This window comes from Larimichthys crocea, chromosome XV, assembly GCF_000972845.2.
Source record: "Larimichthys crocea isolate SSNF chromosome XV, L_crocea_2.0, whole genome shotgun sequence".
In the NCBI taxonomy this organism is placed as follows: domain Eukaryota; kingdom Metazoa; phylum Chordata; class Actinopteri; family Sciaenidae; genus Larimichthys; species Larimichthys crocea.
This window is the reverse complement of record NC_040025.1, coordinates 7,202,816-7,226,057: the sequence shown is the minus strand read 5'-3', so window position 1 is coordinate 7,226,057 and position 23,242 is coordinate 7,202,816. Positions and strand designations below refer to the sequence as shown.

At 40.8% G+C, this 23,242-nt stretch overlaps 1 protein-coding gene across 2 annotated transcripts in view; it reads right to left on the bottom strand.

Annotated features, from left to right (window-relative positions):
* Positions 1–23,242, bottom strand: part of plagl2 (pleiomorphic adenoma gene-like 2) — a 36,046-nt gene that overhangs the window by 7,180 nt on the left and 5,624 nt on the right. For both annotated transcript variants that reach the window (XM_019255140.2, XM_010749246.3), the window contains 2 exons: positions 1,262–1,417; positions 673–1,166 (listed from right to left, as the gene is read on the bottom strand). In XM_019255140.2, coding sequence (XP_019110685.1) covers positions 673–1,013 — 341 coding nt within the window. In that variant the 5' untranslated portion in view covers positions 1,014–1,166; positions 1,262–1,417. The remainder of the gene's footprint in view (positions 1–672; positions 1,167–1,261; positions 1,418–23,242) is intronic.

Here is a 23,242-nt window from a genome sequence, read left to right as displayed (position 1 = left end):
AGGAGAACCTACACATTCCTTGTCCTTTTGTCATGTCAGTTATACAGTCATGTGCATGCTAAAGTGAGCCATGAATTCCTTTCAGTCAAACCCATGTCCATGTATGCATAAATGAGTCACAGTGGTTTGTAGCCAGGACCTGGTTTTGGAACCTGAATCCTGTGACTCACTGGATTCCAAAAATCTTAGTGTGTCGAAGAATTTGATACTTTCATCAAAGTATCAAATTCATTTAAACCTGTAATGATTATTAATTTGGTCACTTACAGCAACCGAGCTGTAAACACACCATTGAAATGTGAAAAGTGTATCCACACATTCACACTCACATATTCACAGCAGAAGTCTAATCATTCTCCTTTTATCTCTGTTTTTGGTCGCCACCAGCGAGGAACGTATTTCACATACATGTATCCATTGTTTTTCTTTATTATTATTTTTAGGGGGCTTTCTATCTTTATTTGAGATTGCAGCTGAAGATGAGAGAGGCCGCAGGTTGGAATCTAACGCAGGCGCTTGATTCACAGTTACTGCTTCTTCTGGTTCCCACATAGTGAGTAAAAGTAGAAATGATATTCTTTCTCAAGTGGCTCACTGGGGATGTGAGAAAGCTAAAGAAGCCATGCATCCTATTATATTCGAAAGGCTGAGTTGAGTGATAATGTGCAGTACCTGAACAGTTTGTATTTTGAGCTGAAGGCCTTGAGACAGTGTGGCTGTGAGCAGTGGAAGGGTTTCTCTCCTGTGTGACACAAGGCGTGGAGCCGGAGCTTCTCCTGTGAAGCGAACAGAGCCCCGCACACCAAACACTCGTTCCCACTCACTCTCCCGACCTCTTCTCCTTCTTCTCCCCTCTCCCTCTCTCTCTCTCTCCCCCTCTCTCGCTCTCTCTCTCTCTCTGTCCGTGGCAGTGGGGCGGCGCTACCAAACAGCTTGGCGGCAGTCCGTCGTCCCTCTTCCTCCGGCGTCAGTGCGGTATTACGGTGTGAGGCATCGGCGGCAGCAGCTGCCATGGCAGCCCTAGAGTGCCGCTGCCATGAAAATTCACTTGTGGCTCCCCTGCCTTGCAGGCTCAACGTGGGAAGTTGTGAGGGGGGGGTTTTGTTGAAAAAGAAGCTTACAAGGAGGACCAATGATCCAATGGAAGCATCAAAGTGAGCCAAAATCTGTGGTGACATAGAAGGAGCATGCTTTGAAGAGAATACTGTTTACAAGTTTGTAGCAGCACTGAACACCTTCTTCTCATGAAGTAACTTTTTACCTGTTAAAATCCTTTTCTTTCGTCTCTGCGCCTTCCTTCTCTCACTCTCTGCTTCAGTCGCTCCTCTCCTTCAATCTCTGGTCTTCTCCTCCTCACCCAGTCCCAACAGCTATGGTTGGCGGTGAGTGGGAAACACTGCTTTGCATTTTTACTGTTCTGCAAGGAGAGAGCAAACGTGACAAACACAAAGGTAAGCTGTGACTCCTGAGTCGTTTGATGTCAAAGAATTGTAACAAAATGCACAATGTGGAACAAGTCAAACCCTCAGAATCCAGGCCCGTTTAAATGAAACCACATCAGCCTATAATTCAACAGGCTTGTCTTGAAACACAGTATGTCATTTGCAAATTGCATTTTAAAGCAAGTGTCCTCTGCACTCACTAGGGGGAGCCGAATGACTGACATGGCACAAGTGCAGAGGATTAGCGAAAAAAGTGTTTTGTGAATGACGATTCTCAATCCCAGTCACACCACAACACCTTTATTTGAAACCATATGTGAAGACTGAATGTGATCGCGTGGACTCATGCCCCATCATGTGTGTCTTCAGATGACAGCACAGTGCACAAAGACAGCTTTGTGTGTGTGTGTTAATGTGTGTACATGTATGTACTTGTTATGAAACTGGATAAGGCTCCTGTAATCCTTGGAAAAACACAGCGACACAACCCCCCCAGGGTAGAGTGTGTGTTTAAGCCACACACTCCAACAAACTCAACAAAAAGTTTGACATGAAAAAAAAAAAACAGCTGATGAGTTGTTTGTTAAAAATAAGCCACAAACTAACTCGTGTTCCCAAGTGATCTCTGAACTCTCTGTCTGCCTGTCTGTCTCTCTCTCATCTCTACATTCCCTTATTTACCCTCAGCGACCTCTGTGACCCCCGCTGGCTAACACACCAGCTAAGTCCAAGGTTGAACGGACACGCCAATGATCGCAATGTTGGCCGTCAGTCACGTGAACTAAGAGTGCATAAGTGTTGTAAACACATGTGGGCATAAGTGACAGAATGCATATGCTCACACACACACACACACACACACATGCGTGAGGTCTGCACAAACGCACACACAACTCCAAATGTAGTGGCATCCTTTCTGTGTGAGAGGTCAATGAGTTAAGAGAGGCAGCTTTAAATGTTTTTTGCAGACAGTTATATTCACATGTTTATGAAGAAAAAGCACTAACATGTATCCACAGGTTGGTACATGTGGTTAAAACATGAACATGAGAGCTGTGTTCATGTCCTTTCTTTTACACTGCACAACACTACGCTGTCACTTTAGCATGCCTGTGCGCTCACATGTGTTTGTTCCTACGATGTATGTGTGTTTACAGCAGTGGTTAAGAGAACCTGACAGCTGTAGTGTTGTGTGGTGGTCATCACCCAGCAGGGAGGGTGCAGGGGGGTGACACCCGTCCCACTGACCACCCTCAGGGAGCCCGGCTCTATTGTACAGCCTACCCACGTCGCACATTCCTGGCCTGAACCATGCCGTGTCGGCCTGCCTCTCTCCTCCGCACACAACAGCACATACAACACACAGAGTTCTGGTCACGCCGAATGCAACATCATGTACACCCCACCCCCGCCGCCGCCACCCCCCAAAGCCAGCATGCTCAAACGAACTCACAAAGGCGCGCACACAGGTCGGCAGATACAGTACAATGAAGAGAATCCACACGGTGAACTTATAGAAATAATCCAGATAGAGCTTGAAAACAAAAGGACACACTACGAGGGACCATTTGAAGCTGTAACTTCACACATGGATGACCTCAGGCCTGAAAAAGGCCAAATGACGCATACTAACATCTGCAATATTGTTATGCTAACTTATATTATACTTTTATTATTATTATTATTATTATGCTAGCTATTATGCAAACTCAATTCAACTCAAGTTTTCAATTCAAATGTGTCAGTTGCCCGACACATCCACACTGATTCCCACCATATATACATCAAATTGGACAATACATTAAATATTATCTTAACTCAGTGTACATGATCATTCAATTTGACCACCTCAAGTATAAGGTGCTGTTTGTAAAGTGGCTCACGCTGAAAATAACATTTTGTCTCATTTAGCTTTAAACAATGTTTAAAAAACTGGTGTGTGTCACTTTTTTTGCACATTTACAACAATATTTCTGAACTTAAAGATATTTAAATCCAAATGTTAAATGTTACACCTGAATGTTAAATGTTAAATCCAAATCTAAATGTTAGATCTAAATGTTAAATCTAAATGTTAAATTTAAATCTAAATCTAAATGTTACATTTAAATCTAAATCTAAATGTTACATTTAAATCTAAATCTAAAAAACAGACAAATTAAACATTTCCATAGAATTTAAATATGTATAAAGAAATTGAAAATGTGCAGAGGAATTAGACATTTGCATAGAAAATAAATATATAACTGTGTTGGAAAGTTAACCTGTGCTAACATCTGTACAAATAGAAAACTATATAAAAAAATAGAAAGTAACAGTAGAGATATAAATAAATGTTTTATATATAAAAATATGAGATAGAACTACAAATGGGGATAAAGGACTGTGTAATGAAATTAGGCTGTAAACAGATGAATGAAAGTCACAGTCACAGCATGTATCAGAGATTATTCTGTCCTTAAAAGAGTTTGTGAGAGGAAATAACAATCTTAATTAGGCATAGGTTCTGTGTTGGGTGCCAGTTTGTTATCCAACATAATTAAACGAGGCAGTAGCTAAATCATAATCATCAGTCATGATGAAGACACAGCTGAACTAGTCCTGCTAAATGTTAGTTAATGACTTTGGTTTGGTGAAATTACTTTTTAGATTAATTTCTAGTAAACTTCAGCATCAGCAACTTCACCAGCGTCCTCCTCACATGTCTCTCTGCAGCACTTCACATGCTACTGCATGTTCCTCATTATGTATCAATCAACCAATCCGGCTGAGGTTTCTCTCATGTGTTCCTGCTCCACATGTAGAAAACCCATCTGTTCGCCCACACCTCCCCTACTGTTGTGTTTGTACAGTAAATCCATCACCAGCCGACTGCAGCTACTATCAACTGTGATATACAGTAAGAGGTCCAGACGCACATGTTCAAACACTCGTCTACACACGACAAACAAAGAATAATTAAATGGAAATAATAACTAATTTCTATCATATTTTACATGTAATGATTTCTTCTTTTATCCCAGACACACACATAATAAACGGGAGCGTTATATCCCCTCATGATGAAAGATGTTGGCTAATAAAGATTAATATGGTGTTGAACAGAGTTAGAAAAATAAGATTCAGAACATGTGGGTTCTGCTTTACAACAATGAGTTCTACTGTTGTTCGTTGTTTCAATGTTTTATTTGAACTGCTGCTGTCAGCTCTGTTACTTGTCTTTCAAATGAGTTTTAATATTAATGTAAACATGAAAATCTTACCTACTTTAAGAATGTTCATGTAATCTTTGCGCCTCTGTATGATTCATCATTTTCTCAACTTTCAGCGAATATCAGCATCCAGAGAATTCAAAAGGAATCATATTGACATGACTCAAATTCAAATTTTAAATTCTCCTCACCAGAGAGGAAGAGAGAGATCGGACACACACTTAGAAACTTCCGTCTAAATCAGATATGAGACAAATACATGTGACTTCTATTGGTCATATACTGTGTTAAAGTATAAATCTGTCCTGTAACAGAGAGTAAGACAGCTGCAAGTCTTTTCAACATTCATGATTGCTTCAAAAACACCATTAAAGTAGCAGCATAGCCTATTAGATTACAGCCTTCCACTTATTCAATGCTCCACCTCAGACAATAAGAGCATCCTCACTGAAAGGTTTCATTTCTAATTCACAGAAAAGACAAAAGAACTATAACATGGAGTTAGATTCAGACTGGGTCAGTGATGCTACCTCATTCTAATCTAATTCTACAGGTCTATTTTTCTTTCGTGGGTACTAAAATAAAAAATAAGTAAAATAAATAAATTCACAAATGGAATACACACAAGTTAATACTCTTAACACGCTCTCAAACAACTAATTCTGATTATGGAATGGAGTTGAAATAATTAGTCAATCAACAGAAAAATACTGAGCAATAACTGAACTGAATTTTCTGAGCAAAAAAGACAAAAACATTTGCGGAGTAAAACCTGTGCAAAGTGAAGATGTCTCTCTTTGTCTTCTTAAAACTGACTGTCCTTGGGAATGTCTGTTACCCTGGATGTTTAACAGGGTAAATAATTCATCACTTTATCAAGATAAAAACGGACAGATTAATTGGTAAAAGATAATGATTAGTTGCAGCTGTATCAGTCAAAGCACACTGCCTCATAACCAGCAACAAACAGTAACAATTGCAGCCATTTCTAACCACTAATCATACTTCACCGTCACTGCGGTGATCACAAAGTAACAAACTCACTGCTGCAGCATAGAACTTCATTCCAAAATGGCAGATTGACAAACACTCGGCAGCACATTCACACTGAACCTCTGCTTACTTCCCCTAATCAAAAACGCTGAAAGCAGAATTGAACTGCCACTTTCCAACCGCCCGGGTGTCTTTAGTTTCTGTCCTGGATGAAAGAGCTTCCACATTCCTTTCCTGAGAGGTCAGAGGTCAGCCTCTGCACTGCCTGCCTGCCCGCCATGGCTCCCGCATGCTGAGTGACTAGTATTAACCCCTTCATTGCATGCAGCAGCCATACTGAGCAACATGTGAGACGGGTTTTAAAGTTTATCAGATTCTTTGTGGTGCTGATGGCACGATGCAGGACCAAACCAGACCGGACCAAACCAGAGCAGGCTGGTAGCGGATCCGCAGAAGCATGATCTACAAAGCAGGACGCTGTGGCTACAGTACAGAAGCTGCTTGACTAAACTATACGAACAAACTAAATATAGAAAGTGAGTTCACCGTCCGGAGCTTAGGTGACAACAGCCGCACTCGTGGGGAGAGGAGGAAGAGGGGTGTGGGTGTGGGGGTGAAGGGCTCTGGGGAGTTGAACATGTTGCACAAACATATGAACTACATAAAAACCTAAAGTTACTGTACTGCACTGTTTGAACAGCTTCTCATGCATGGTTAACTAAACTTTAACTATATATATATATATATATATATACACACACAGCAACATCATGGTTTTAGAAACATTACTAAAACATTACAAGCATGTCAGACATGAACAACATCAGGCATGAAGAGGGAGTCTTCAAAAGGAAACAGCCACATTTACTCTTTAAGTGCTGAACTTTAATTCTGTGTTTCCATTTTATATAACTTTACTTCCACTCCACTGCATCTCAGAGGCAAATGTTTGACTTTGACTTTTTCAGATTACATGTTCATACCCTTCTGTCCAGTGAAAACCGAGTCTCTAATTCTGTTGAATATTCATAAAGTGAAGTCTTCCTTTATGTGTTGAGACATTTCTCCTCCTTCTTCAGATAAATAAACTTTAAAAACTAATGATCTCTTAGACCATGATGCATTGCTGTATATTAAATGAACCAACAGTATATTAAGTAGTTAAAATTAGCTCAACCTGAAATGCTACACACACATGAATCAAAAAAAGATCAACTATAATAGAAAAACACTGAAGGAGTGCAGTACTGCTGATAATACTTACATACATTTTCTCAGGTAAGGTTCTAGAAGCAGGACATTTACATGTAGCAGATTATTTTCACACGGTGGTTTAAGTACTGAGAGGAAAGTAAAGCACCTGAGTACTTTCACCACTAGAGCCCGCAGAGTTAGGCTGAGAGGGTGAAGCAGAGTGGTTAGTGTGAGACATAGACAAGGTAAACCAGAGAGGGATAAAGGATGACGAAAAAGGGAGGGAAAACGGGAGTCACTTGCAGCGGTGGAGTCAGGGGTCTTTGCACCAGTCAAGTGATTTCGGAGAGATGAGGGTGGGTGGTGGTGGTGGTGGGGGGGTGGCAGGTCATGCTCGACTGACCACATTGATCAGGACTGGAAGCCAGGAATGATGAAGGCAGCATGGCCGCCAGGGGTGTAGTGCAGGGTGTACGCAGGTACTTATTTTTCACTCGTGCTCTGTGAGCTGAGTCTTTACGCTGAAGATGTCGAAGGCACACACATACCTTACTAAAAAATGATTATAATAATAAATATGCATTTGTCTGACCGTCTGTGGGTCAGTGTTTATTTTGAAATCTGCGCCTCTCCTCGTGCTGATGTTCACAATCATCTTTAGGTGACAATGTGCAAATATCACTGCTCCATTTTTATGTGAACTAGATATGCAAAAGAAATCTATATAACTTATCGTCCATACATGGGACATTTAAATAAAGAGAATACCCACTGATGGCCACTATCTATACCAAATATCTTAACCTAAATAACCCACACTGTACAACTACTACATACACTTAGACCACAAATGCTGACTGTAACCGCTCCACATACATATACATATACATATACATATACATATACATATATATATTATATTCTCTTTCTCTCATATATATATATATATATATATATATATATCCACTAATATTTCTACATTTCTACAAACATGTACATTCCCCTACACTTCTGTTTAGATGATAAACTGCATTTCATTGCCTCAAATATTATTTTCGTTAGCAATTCATCTACCAACTATTTCTTGATTAATCTACAAAACATTAAAAAAAAACAATAAAACATGTACACTATAACAAGTTATATCACAATATCCTAGAGCATAAAGTGACATCACCCAGCATCAAAACTAAAGAACCTCTCTCTGCTGTCATTATGCTGTGATTTCATGATTTCACATTTTCAAGTAGTAAGTAGTAAGCAAGACGTCCGCAGCAGCTCCATCATGTACTGAAATAACAGCGCAGCTCGAAACCCCTCGTCTATTTCAACTGTGTTCCCTCTCTCTCTCATTCTCTCACTCACTCCATCCTTCCTCCCCTCCTCCCCCAAGTTTCAGTTCCTCTCCTGCTTGTGTTTTCTGACCCAGGGTGAAGTTCTTACACATGAAGAGAGGAGGGGTGGAGGGCGAGAGGAAGAGTCCCTTCCCCCAACCAGAGCTCAGCTCTGCCATGCCAAACCCTCACCCATCCCGACAGTTAGTCCTGGCCACATTGGGCCGGGATGTGGCCATAAAACCAGCACTGCTGCCCTGGTGTCCTGGCTAAAGATAGCCCAGGCTGTGGTCTGGCTGGGGGGGAAGAAGGCAGGGCTCATCTAACTGTCACCAAAGAACACCTTCACTTCTGCACTGCAGCCTCCTGACTTCACCCTGCCACAGAAAAAAGAAGCTAATTTCCCTTAACTGTCACTGCACTCATTTAAAGGCATTTCATTTTCCTGCCGATTGAACACAAATGTAACGTGTAAAGTGTATTATCTAAAGATATATTCTACAAGAAGTGGTGAACTTTTGACATTTCCGTAAGCAGAGTTTGAACAGTGTTTTGAATTAAATAAATGTGCTCATAAACTCCAAACAAAGACTAGTTAGACTAACATTCTAGTTAAAGATATGTTGTGGCGCTCAGTGCAGAATGATTCAGTGAAAAACACTCACAAACACATTTGAATGAACTCATGACACGACAGCCACGGCACAAAGAGTGAAGGAGACAAACTTCCAGAAAGTGCTTCAGGGTAAACTGTAAACAATTCTTTCTTCATATCTCCAAAACAAGATCCTCAACTGAACTTTAGCCAGTCAGCTTCAATCATCTATCTGCAACACAACACAGGAGCACATTGATGGTGCAGCTAAAGGCAACAACCATACTGTCGCTTAGTTAATCTGGTACAACTGTGTACACGCACAAATGTGTGTCCTGTAATATTTAAATACACAAAGGTGACGGTGACACTGCAGGTTTAGTACACACTATTAAATATAATAAAGACACATTAATTAGATTCACTTGTTAAACTTCTAATAATATCTGTGTGTGTGTGTGTCTGTGTCTGTGTGTGTGTGCTGTACTGAGTTGGTGAGGAGGATTACAGGGGTCAGACAGGTTGTTGGGGGTGACACCGAGTCCACGTTGCCCATTTGACACTTTGTCTGTTAGTGAGACCACAGGCCACACACTTAGAGACAAGCACACACACACACACACACACTGAATGCACAGAGCCACAACTCTGAACTCCAATCAAACATTTCAAAACATGCACACATAAAACACTTTAAAATCAGTACACACACACACACACACAGACACACACAGACACACATAAACACACACACACACACACACACACACACACACACACACACATTTGGTGTTTGCCTTGTAAACCTATTTAATCAAAGTTCTAATAACCAAATCATAATTTGATGCAGTATCTGTAGGTGCTAGAAATACGTCATAATAGCCACGCAGGCAGTTAACCAGCTGGAGCTAATGCTGTTACCTGTTGTTCAGTGTTGATCTGTGGTTGTGTCTATTATTCTGCGCCGTGAGTCAAATCAGTGAATGCTTGGTTGCTCTCTCCAGGACATGACGTGTGTTCATGTTTGTAGGTTAGATAAGAAAAAGAGGTTAGCTACTAATTTAATCCTTGTTTAACTTTGTTAAGATCACAAAGATTTCTACCTCTGACAGCAAGTGCTACTTGTAAAGTAAACCCAATGAATACAGTTAATTTCTTCAGAAAGACAGATCAAAGAAACGCTCAGTGAGAGACTGAACTCAGAAGCCAGAGGCGAGAGGAAGTATGTCATTTAAATGTCAGGCGACTTCTCCTTAGAAAAACCTCCATGCAGAGGCTTTAAAGCAGGGGTGTCAAACTGGTCCACAAAGGGGCCGTGTGGCTGCAGGTTTTAGTTCCAACCAACCAAGAGCACACAGTTTGACCAATCAACTCTCTGAAGACTGAGATCAGTTGATTAAATGAGTCAAGTCTGGTGTGCTGCTGTTTGGTTGGAAGGAAAACCTGCAGCCACACGGCCCCTTTGTGGACCAGTTTGACACCCCTGCTTTAAAGGATAACTCAGAGATTGTTATTTGGGGTTCTGTGAGGTGCTCGTCCACAAATGGTGTCACCCCCCACTCCCTGGCACAGACGCAGAGTTTTGCACCGCAGTGGACTGTGTGGACAATTTGATGGACAGGTGGGCGCCCACACACAGGCGGCCTGTTCGAGCACTCAGGTGTCGTTTGGCTCGTCTCAGGTGCTGCTGACGATCCACGTCTTTGCCAATTTTATAGAGGCAGAAGAGTCAGAGCCACAGATTTTGAGGTAGCTAACACAGTGACTGTGGATACGAAACCAAAAAACATTAAGTATCCCTCAGCTTAGACTGGGTTTACAGAAACAAATGCAGCGTTATCCTCACTTGGAAAATGGGAAAAAAAAGTCACCATAACTGCATCGTTGTAGATTTACAGAAAAAAAGGAGAATTCAAATTGGAGTTTGCCTTGAAGAGAGGAAACACCGACTAAGCCTCATTCATTCCTGCTGTTGATAATCAACCCAAGATGCATTAAATAAGTACAGACAACTGTCCCCTCTTTCATCTTGCATTTGTTTGGATCGTCGCTACTACTTCCTCCCATCACCTCCTTCCTTCCTGCCAGTGCATCTGCTCCTCCTTCATATCCTCGACCCTCCATCACTCATTCCTCCTCTCTTCTCTGTCCCACATGCCAATTCAAACACCCAGAAATCAGCCTGCGCTCGTTAGGATCCTCATCTTCTCCTCTTTTCTCTAGTCGGTTTCACTCCCGTCTTCTTCTGCTGTGGTCACCACTGATGTGTTTGGGAGGCACCTATCAAAATAAGCAGACCTCAAGTCTTCCAGTGTGTGTGTGTGTGTGTGTGTGTGAAAGCTGGCACACACTGTAAGACATCTCCCACAAACATAAACTACATCAAAGTGCAATGTCATGTGAGCAGAGACGCGGCATAGAATCAACATCATAATCATCACAGCCACGACTCGCCTTCATTATCGCTGTCATCCGACTTTCCTTCTGTCAGTCTCTCTATCTGAGCCCAGGCTGGCACCATCGGATCGACAGAGACATCTGGGTAACACACATCATTCCTTTAATGATGGTTGGGGTTCGGTGGAGACTAATTAGAAAATTAACTGGCTCCACAAACAAACAGCAACAGGGCGCCTCTCGCTCTCTGAAGAAAGCAGCTGGGGTGGTTGTACTTAGAACAATTTCTCTCACCAACCACCGATCATGTAACGCACGTCGGTCTGCGCACTCTCTGAATGAGGATGGATGACACTCGTGCAGCCGTGCGTCACACTCATACTCTCATCTCATATACAACTTCTTCAGGGCAAATTTAAAAAAATGCATTCTCTTGATTTTGTTAGACAACGGTCAGTAGACGAGACGCTGCTTTTTGATTAAGTGTTGACACTGAATCAGTTACACATGGTAAGTGAACTTCTCTATGAGAATCTACAGGTTTACATGTGAAATGTTCTTCTTCAGATTGGAACTTTGGTTATTTAACATGTAAACTTGGATTTTTATCTGCGACCAGCAGCTCTGTAGCTCGCTTACTTGGTTGGTCGATTTCCCTGGTCAGTTTCAGTAAACTGCTGACAACTGTAGCTGCTGTTAGCTCACTCTGTTAGCCGGACTGCCTGGACTGTGCGCTCTGAGCACTGGTGGATTGTTGTTTTTAAAAGATAATATGTGATATGTAATGTAAAAATGTAAAATTTGAATCTGTAAAGTAGTCCCTACCAACTATTAAAAAAAAATGTCGGAAAAAGTGCATCGGTTAACTAAATGTACTTTGGAAAACCTACAACACTTTAGCATCCTCATGATGTTTACATTGACACCAGTTAAAACACACTTCATCCTCGTTATTGGTAAGCAGTAAAAAAAAACTGCCAAGTCAGACCATTAACACAGGATATACTGTTTGCCTGGCAGAGCTTTATCAAAATATTGACACTAAACACATGGGCAGCATGACTGAGTGTAAGGCATGTGGTTTTTTTGTGTGTGGAGGAGTCTGTGTGTGTGTGTGTGTGTGTGTGTGTGTGTGTGTGTGTGTGTGTGCAGAGGTGATTCTGGGGAAAGCCCTTCTGGCAGGGAGTCCTGGCCGTGACACGGAGCTCCACAGCAGCGGAGATGTGGGCACAGTGCCAGTGGGCATCACGCCAATCTCTCTCTCTCTCTCTCTCTCTCTCTCGACATGTTTAAAGAGCAGAGTCTTTGCGGACACAACAAACATGTCCACTTTTACAACCACTGGCCTCCTCCACTGTATCAAATATGCAAAATGAAGTCATACTACTCGTTCAGAGAGCCATCCTCGACTTAACAACGTGATGCAATGATTACCATCACCTTATTAACTTGATACAGCTCATGTGCTGGCAAACAGCGTTCACCTGCAGGTGTGATTGTATCTAAAGTCCACAGAGTTGTTCTTTGGTCCCTACCATCTCCTGAAGGACGTATCTGACTCTTTAACTGCTGCATGCTCACCAGCTGGTCACTAACTGTGTCTGTTTGGTGCTGAGCAGTTAGTGCACAGTGGATCCACTGTCACTGGAAATGCCACAGATCAGACTGAACCAAAACAACGAGCTGAAAGATACTAAAACGTTACAATGAGCTGATGACTTCTCTGTTATCTATGAGCTACACATTTCACATACCCATTTCATCTGATCACGTAAAAACATTCAGTATATTAATAATCAGTAATAACAGGGTATTCCTCAATAAATAAACATATTTTCCTCTCACATGCGACTCTACATCATGTTGCTGTTGAAGCTCTATTTAATGCCATAAATCCAATGCTCACATTTGAAGAATTTTTGGGTCTCTACAAATAATATTATAAAGAGTATATAATATTATAAACAGTCTAGACCTGCTCTGTGTGGAAACTTCTCTTATGATTTGGGGTTACATAAATAAAATTGAATACTACTCTGAATACCGTGGTTTGATTGTAGTCCTGATCAATAATGTAAAACTCATTGTCTCATTCTCTGTGTGTGGCTTATTGAACAGATTTGATTACATTTGTTAATTCTCTGTGTGTGCTTTACCCTGCTGGCAGTGTTCAGTTCAGACTTGTGGCAGATTGGAAGTGACACAGAAATGTTTTTAGGTCAAAACCAAGTTAGACTGCTGTGGTGATGTTAACGTAGACTTGACCATGGTGCTTATTATGTCATATTTCCATAATGAAGTGACTGTTGACTGTCTTTGGATCTATTTCCTAAAGCCAGTAGACACTTTGGTAACAAAATGGCCTGAATACTAATATCTAGTCTAGTATGTAGAGTGTTTTACAGCTCACCGAATAACACAGCCTATCTATGAAAGACACGGCGCACACACACACACACACACACACACACACACTGATGATTTAGTTGCTCTGATTGAAACACATGCAGCCTGTGGACTGAGCCAGTCCATCCATCCAGCCGCTGGGACTCTGACACTTTTGTTTCCCTGGACTGCCACCGGCTCTCTCTGATTCAGATGGGGTCAGCAACAAACAATCTCTAAGTTCGGCAACGTCAGCTCAGCCTAAAACAACAGGCATTGTTAAAAGGGCTTTTGTTTACAGAAATCTACAGGTTTCAATAGATCCCACAGCCTTTCCACGCTTTTTCCTTTCCTTACGCCTCTCACTCTGTTGCTAATTTTCCTGTTTTGTTTCTTGTTTGCTGAATGTCCCGACATCCAACCACCACCACCCGCTCTTTATCCATTCTCCATGTGTATTTTTAAAGGATGTTCAGGGTAAAGGAAGGGAAAAGGAGGAAAGTGTGTATGCTGTGAGAAGTTGGGGGGGGTTAAAGGTAGAGACTTGTAAAAATAACATTCTTGCATAAACAGGGCCTTGAAAAATGGGCAGTGGGCAGCTTGCATTCCTTGAATTTTTTTGAAACTTGATCACATTCTGAGAATCGGAGGCTGCAGGCACCTTCAAGGCAGATGACAGCCGTACGACAGGGAAGGAGAGAGAGAGAGAGAGAGAGAGCGAGAGAACATAACAACATAACAAGAATGTGACGAGATGAAAAGAGAAGAGAGAGCAACGGAGTGAAGAGAAAAAGAAGAGCAGATAACACAGATGTTGAAAACAGCAGCCGCTGATGTTCACGTGGGGGTATTCCAGTTCAGAGAAGCAGTGTGACAGAGACAGAGTATGCCTTAGAGAGATACTGCAGCAACAACAACAAAAAAAAAAGATGACACACCGGGGCTTTCCATTCACAGGCCTGACTGAACCATATTAGAACAAGCAAAGCTTCGCACACATCACCTTAACCTTCTCCTGCTCTGCAGTGACATGGAGCCAGTCTTGTCTCTCCAGTGTCAGAGCTCACAGATGAGTCTTTGTACTGGAGCAGAACAGCACCTATTGGGTAACAGCTGAGAGGTGGGCCACTCAGTCTTGGACACAAGGGAAGGAGAGGCTACAAAAACTATGTCCTGCGCCTTAAAGTTGTGTGATATTAGTGCAGCAACTAATGCATTAATCAGTTCATCGCTTTATTTATAAAAATAGTTCATTCGTTTTCTATTCGCTTATAAATGAATCGACTCATTTTGTCATCCAGGGATGCACCAATCAGTGAATCTGGTCGATTGGGTGGATTACGTATCGACCATGATGAAACCGATCCACATTAAATACACTTTCTGTGTCGGCATCACTACAACATTCAGTGTTTCCGCTGTCTGCTACATTCATTAAGTCTCAGCAGGCTGCCAACTCAGTTTTTAGCATCACAGCAGCTCTGCTCTCATGTTACCTTACATAAAAAAAAAAAAGATCCCAGCGAGCTCGGCATAGTGCTGGGTACAGATTTCAAATTTAGGAAAAAGAGAGCACTTGGGAATTTGTATGTGAAGCTCCTCATAGCCGAGGTGTCTGAACGAAGTTTCAGCTCTTGTTTCTTTTAATGAGCTCATAAATCGACTGTCACTTGATTTGTCAACATCAGAGTTGGAGTCAAAAAATACTTTGTAGATATCTGATCTTGTGTTATAATTTGCATAGTAACATTTTGACTAATAAACAGAAGATTTTTTTTGGCTGAACTGATGATATTCTGCAGTTTTCTTATTGCAAACAACGAAACAAACAAGTGTCAGTCCACTAGTTCCTACTGAATGTACACTATATGTAGTCTCATGTTTAAAGAGGCCTCATTAATTTTTGAATTTTTGAATTATCTTAATCAAATGTTACTCATGTGGAAATAGTATCTTTTTTGTTGTTGTGGACTATTAACAACAGCAGATTAATGTGCATTTGGGTGTATGAAACAGTCACTCAGTGCAACACTGTGGCTCCCTGATGTGTTTTTAATAGTTTTTGTATGACAATGGAGCTCTGTGGCACAAGAAGATCTATCAGGCTCTGATACACACACAGCACTTGTTAGTGGATACATTCAGTGCTGGTTTCATAAGAAAACATATAGAACATGTCGTACAGTTACATACTCCCCTCATTTTAGGAGAGAATGTGTGTTTGAAAGCAGAAACATTTCAATCGAACTCAACTTCGCAATGAACAACCTCACAACAACTACAATAAGAAAACCTGCAGTCTGCAACATGAACAGAAAGGTCCAGTTTGCATAACAGCACATGTAATAACCTGCAGATCAGTGGACAAACATCAGCCAGTACCAGTGATGGAAGCATGGAAGTGCAGCGGACGATAAAGGGATAAACATGTAGAGGTGGTGTTGGTGATGAGAGTGCTTTAATCTAATGTATACGCACAGTACATACAAGTGAAGGCAAATTTTAATAAAAGAAAATGGCTGTCCTGACAGGTGATTTATGACCAATTAATGTGTGTTTGAACCCAGTACTAGTTACTGGATTGGAATTGGGCAGTAATGTAACAGTGTTTTTAGGTCAGTCACCTCGCCTGAATCAAAGTCCACCTCTGCTCACATTACAAAAAACAGTATGTGTATTTATGAGTTCAGTTATATCGAGGTTCCTATCTCTTCATATTGTTTTTAAACTATGGTTTTAAAACAATAAGAGCATATGGCTATGCTAATAACATACTGCTGTATGAATGACATGCATGGTCCCAAGAGGATGAATCCCAATGACTTCACTTTGAAGGTAGACATTTCACACATAGCATTTAGCTCAGAGGCTTAAATACAGCCTCACAGAGCTGTTAGCATGGCTGTTTTACTGTGAACTAAATAGAAATAACATTATCTTATCATTAATAACATTTTCTGTCAGCATGTTAAAATAAATCTCTCACACACACACACACACACACACACACACACACACACACAAAGCTGCAATCACAACTTAAAAAAGGAAAGTAACGAAAAATTAAATCCTGAGCTTGAAATCCTTTTTTTTTTTAAAGATAATTTTTTTGGCCTTTAATGATAGGACAGCTGAAGATAGACAGGAAGCAGGGGGCAGAGAGAAAGGGAGTGACACGCAGTAAATTAGCCGTCCGATGCGGGATTCGAACCGGGGCCAGCTGCAGCGAGGACTATAGCCTCCACACACGGGGCGGCTGCTTAGCCCACTACGCTACCAACCGCCCCTTGAATCCTTTTTCTCATAAATTATGAAAATATTGATTTCCACTAAAAGTGTAGTACACACTGTAGTTAATTACCATCATTATATATTATATATTACAGAAGCACGAGTGTCATATCTATGTCTCCAGAAAATTCAATTCAGCTCAACTGATAAAGCACCAAGAAAACAGAATGAAAGATAAAAACACTTCTCCAATATTACCAAAGAAAGAAAGAAAGAAAGAGTTTTTTTGGGAAGGAAGAAGTGACAGTGAGTCGGTGCTCAGGAGTTATTCATTAACACATTTTTACCACAGCACGTTTCTTCTCCTTTCTTCCAGCCCCCAGAGATAAAAACACACACTCATTTGAATGACTGGGATGCCAGAGGGTGGTCTTCCACCTCACTACCTCTCCAACACTTTAAATGTGTGTGTAGTGTGAGACTGTGTGTGTGTGTGTGTGTGTGTGTGTGTGTGTGCGTGCGGGTGGGGGCGATGTAAGAAGGCTCTGTCTTTCTCTGAGAAAGGTTTAGGTTTCAGTTGGAGGGTAAAATAGTTAACAGATTGTCCAGCATCCGTACCACAGCTCCTGACTGCACACCCATCCTCTGCCCCTCTGTGCCTGCTAACACCCACCACTCCCTGTCAGGACAAAACCTGTGAACTCAACTCCTCCATGTGTTACCCCACACAAACCACAGCAGGACTAAATATCAGATGATGGTGAGGATCACTGATAAATCAGTATAAGTATTGATTGGGTTCTTGGTGTCCATGCTGCCATCTAGCTGAGAATGGAGGGAGATCAACACTAACGGCCAAACAGCAGGTGAACCTCAGAGCAGGTCTGGAGAAAATGTTCGTTTTTGCATGAAACTTTCAGAATTATGTTGAAGTATTCAACAGAACAGGGGAGAAAAGGTGATTACACCTAAACCTGGAGCTGGCTGAGCCTATTTTTCATTTTATTTGAAGTTAACATACCTCTAATACCGTGATTCTCAATTAAGGGGTCGGGCCCCCTCAAGGGGTCTTTGATAAATCAAAAGGGTCATAAGACGATTGAGGAAGGAATAAAAAAAGGAAACAATGTACAGTAAATTTACTACGGCTGTAAAAAATGTGTCTTACTAAGACTCGAGCCCAGCCACAGTTCATCTGATATACATTAGTAAAAAACAAGTAAAAAACAAAACAAAAACAAATGCAGTGCAAATTAAATTATTAGAATTTTTTTTTGTGCTGCTGAATTCTGTATGTGTTGATGAGAAGATTCAAACAGAAACAGAGAGGTAAAGATGTCTGAGAGCTTCTGCAAAGTAAAGTGCAATGTGCAGATTTGATTCAATCTAATTTGATTTCATTTATATAGCATCAAAATGATAACAGAAGTTATCTCATGACACTTTCCATATAGAGCAGACTATAGACTGTACTCTCTTTGCTGCTTCTTGTATCGGATACTTTAACATCTTCAGAGCCCAAAAAACTTGTTCAAACACTTTAGAAAGACAGAGCACTGCACTGCTCATAACTCATGTTCACACACACACACTATGAGCTGTAACTAAAGTAGATCCTGCTTCGTTTGAATGCGTTAACGAACCAAAAAATAACCAGAAATGTGACTTGAAATCTGGTGATTTTTTTTTACATTTTTGTAACTACAGACATCCGAGAAGCAGTGGACAGACTCACAGAGCTGAGGGCACTTTGACTTAATAGATATGTACAGATACACACACGTACACACAAACACACACACACCGATAGCTGCTGAAAGTCACTCGCTGGCAAAATGAGACCATCCAACCAAACCAGCAGAGTAAAGAGGAGGCCAGTGATGTGACCGGATTGGCCAGGCTACACAGGGGAGGGGGAGACAGGAGAGGGGAGGGTGGGTAGCAGGGAGCGAGGCAACATCACGTGACCGAGTCCAGCAGAGAGTGTTATAATAGGCCCCCTCTCGGAGTAGAGAGGCAGAGGCTGGATGTGAACCAAAATCCCTCTACCACACACAGGCTGGCCATTGTTGGCTATTCACTGGACTCCATCTCGGGGCACTTTATCATTCAATTAGGACAGCTTTCACACCGCACACCACAGAAAAGAGGCCTTCAATCAAACTGAAAACTTCACACTGGCCCTGGAGGGGACGCAGAAAGGGGACTCGCAGTTGTCACCCCACTTTCATTTTTCCAACTTGTTGTTGTTCACCGAGACTTTGAGCCGAGAGAGAGAGAGAGAGAGACAGAGACAGAGAGGGGGAGAGAATAGATGGAGAGATGTAAGGAAAGAGGAGGAAGTCCCTCAGAGAGTACCATTACATGTTTGGTACCACGTGTGTGTTTATGAAGCTGATGGAATGCATTTGAGTGGGTGAGGGGTTTAATTTGGTAAGTGGTCGCGGAGGAAAGAAAAACAGCGCGAGTGAAGAGAAGGGGGGAAAATTCAAAGCTCCGAGAAGAGAATGGCACAGAGGAGTACACTCGAGGAAATAATGAGAAGGAGAAGTATGCTTGAGGAAAGGGGGGAGACAGAGAAATGCACTGTGAGGGAGGCTCAGCTTCTGATCAAAACACAGCATTAAGGCTGAGAGGTGGAGGGGGGGCTAACAGGTGATGAAGGACAGAGGATGAGTGTGACGATCATGATGAAGGGATGCAAAACTTTCTTGGAGCGTTTGAGTTATCATTTATGATCAGATGTAATAACTGCTTTATATGTTTTGGTTATAAAGATATATATATCTAATATATAGATAGATATTATAGTATATATATAATATATATATATATATATATATATATATATGATATATAATATAATATAACAAGCACATATGGAGGACATTTTAACATCAACAAACATGATAACCGACTGAGTATTAACACTAATTATCACGGGCTTGTGTTAAATGCTCAATTCGATTGGTCAATTGTGTTGTTGTTTGGTAACGATTATTCTGATATGGATGCAGGTATCACAGACTGTGGGGAATAAAATCACTTTTACATGAATAAAATCTAAAAAAAAATTAAATGAATTCAATTTCTTCAATTCATTCAATTCATTTTAAATGTATGTTTCACACAAAATAAGGAGATGATTATTTTCAGTAATGTTGCTTTTACATACGCACATAATCATATGAAACATTTCTCATGAATTTTACTTTACAGTGTTTTACACAGTATTGTAATTAATGAATTATTGTAATTAACAAATAATGACATGAATTGTGTATTATTATTAGTTTATTATTATTTATTATTATTATATTATTATTATTATTCTTATTATTATTGTTGTTATTAATTATTATTATTGAGGTCTTTTCATTTTCTGCTACTTTACACTTCATTATTAAGATGGGAATATTTGATTTAACTTAGCCTCATTATTTGAGAGTTAATAGTTAGCTATAAATGTACAGAGATGTAATCACTGTGCAAGATTTGATTATTATTATTATTAATTAATTAAACTACAAAATAAGTATTTAAAATTAGCTCCACTGAAGCAAACAATGTTAAAGTGCTGCTTATAAGTATAGAAATGATGACTGAGGACACTCTTTATAACAAGGACTTCAACTTTTGGTACTTTAAGTGCATTTTCTAATATTTGAAATGCAGACTTTAACTTGTAATAGAATATTAATTACTGTGGCATAACTACAGAGTAACTACACAGTAGAGCTGAATCCATGCATGCAGTTTTAGCAGACATAAAGGTTTAACAGCCTCTCTCTCTCTGTGTGTTTACATGTCGAGATTTTTACAAGTCGTCAGTGTGAATGAAGTTATTTAAACTTCCACATCCTATTCTTTCCCTCTATCCTTTCTCTCTAAATCTCAGGAGGTATCCAGTCCATCGATCGATACATTAATCAGCTCATTTAGATCAATTTCACTCCCCCCGTCCTCCCACTGCATCTCACTCAGTGAGCACTCACACATGAGCTGTGGAGACGTTTCTTTTGTCTACTGGGGGAGTTGGAGGTTTTCCTTGGCATTATTTGGTGAGTATGGGATTGTTGAGCAGGGCGGGGTGCTGGAGGCGTTATTAAAAATCACTTCAGAGGAAGGAAGAGGGGATGTGTCATCAGACACTGTGGCTACATTCGACTTTCTCCCCGTTTTTTTCCCCGCTCATTGCAGCGCAATCATCTGTCACTGCTACTGTAGCCGTGTGTGTGTGTGTGTGTGTGTGTGTGTGTGTGTGTGTGCGCATATGTGGGAGAGAGAGAGAGAGTGTGTGAGTCAGGAGTTACGCTCCCTCTCTCCGCCTGGATCAGGTTTCCCATTCGCTGACTCACTAATCGGCATCTCTAGACCAAGCTGGACAGACCAGGTCCATATTCCAGATATTACTGTGCCGCTAACACACAACACACACACACACACACACATACATAACTCTGTGCTGAGTCACGTGTTGAATCTCAACAACACTTTGGCATGCATCGGTCCTTTCTCTGCATGTGCATACTAGACTGTCTAGAACTGGTGCATTCCTCTGTACCAGTTTACCACAACGCTTCCACTTTGGCTCCAGCCGCAGTTAACCATGTAAACGTAAAACAACAACAACAATAATGATGGACGAATTATGAATGAAATCTATGTTTTTAAGTCAAATCAACTTCATCGCTGTGAAGGCAATAGTGCGCAACTTATCTTATTTAATCGCAAATCACATGATCAGCAATCAAAAGTGATACGCTTCAAAACAAAATTCATAATAAATACAGAATAAATTATAAGTATCCAAAAACACATTTAAAAAATATAGAATCAGTCAATTAATCAATTACCCGACTGACAGGATTGAATCATCAATTCTGAATTGATTTCTGATAATGAATTCATCATTGAAGTCATTTTTCCCACCAAAATGAAAACTGTTTTGCTTGTTTCAGGATTTTCTTTTTTCTTTTTTTCTTTTTCATTTTTTCCTGCCATTTTATTTGATGAAACGATAATTAAATTGTTTAGAAGACAAACAACAGCTAAATCAAAATAAAATCATTTTTAAAAAAAGTGTTGGCTGCAGTTGTAAAACACACAACGGAATCTCTGTTCCACTTCTCTGAAGAGATCCACGTCTGCAGCGATACCAGCACTCTTTACACGCTCCATCTGTAACAACCATGAGGGGGTCAGCATATCGTTTCCTTTTTTTCTCTCTTCAGTCCGACATGATGACAGGCAGCTGAAGCAGTGGCTCATTTGGTGTTCTGCAGATATCTGAGCAGATGGTCCAGAACTGCTCTAAACGCCTCAGGCTGATTCGACCTGCTAACCAGCTATGATCAGTCACTTCACGCAGACGAAGGTTCAGGCAGTGAATACGAAGGGTTTCTATTGTTCCAAATGATCCATGTGGACAGGTACGACAGTAACACAGGACATGACAGGGGGTTTAAGGCGGAGTAATGATTGTTTTACTTTTGAAGTTATCAAACTGACAATCGCTGGAGCAAATCTGCAGTTTCTTCCTCTTTGACCTGCATTGTTTATTTCAGAACTTTTACTGAAGTAGAAAGGTTCATTTTTCACTTCACTGTAAAGTAAAACACTGTAGTAATTCTTCTAGAAATGTCAATTTATCTTTTCAATTTCAATTTTCTATTTAATCTTAATATTTCTTCTACTTCTAACGGTAGCAAACTAATCCAGCGTTACTTCCCAAGCCAAAGAGCATTTCATATGAAATCATTTTATTGGGTTACAGGTAAAAATAAATTTTATTATTTGTACCCGAGACAGCAACACGAGTCTTTTCTCTCTTAACATTAAGAATGGAAATCTAACTCCTGTCTGCTTGTTTAATTACGTAATCAATACACTGAAATTCTCTTTCTCTAGTTCCCTGTCTTCTACGACAAATATTTTTCTTTCAGACAGGGACATGTAGCTGTCCTCAGTCTTTACGCGCAATCCTGATTATGTGTGTTTAACGTGCTCTTACAGGTTTCTCACTTTAACTTGAAACATTAAAAAGTCAGCCGGAGCCTATGAGCAGGCTGTTTGTGACATGACATCCACTCTGACACCCTGTCTTCTCGCCTCACCAAACTCCTAAAAGACCAAACTCCCGACTAATCAAAAACGATGCCAGATATAAACCTTGTTAGTTCATCTACTGCAAGTCATTTGTGTTTCCTACTTGTGTTTCTTTCCAGCAGTCGATCCCTCTTTGACTTAATCTGCGGTGGATCATCTTTGAAACTAACAGACTTTCCTCTATTCCTGAGTCAGTCAGTGCCTAAGGTTAAGTACAAGTCTATCAGTGTCTGAGAGACGACCCCTTAACCAACGCTGTGTTTACTGCAGAGAGAGAAAAGCCTATTAATAAATCTGTTGCAGACAGCCTGGCGGAAGTGGCCCGGGGGCTGTAAACTCTGTCTGGGAGAG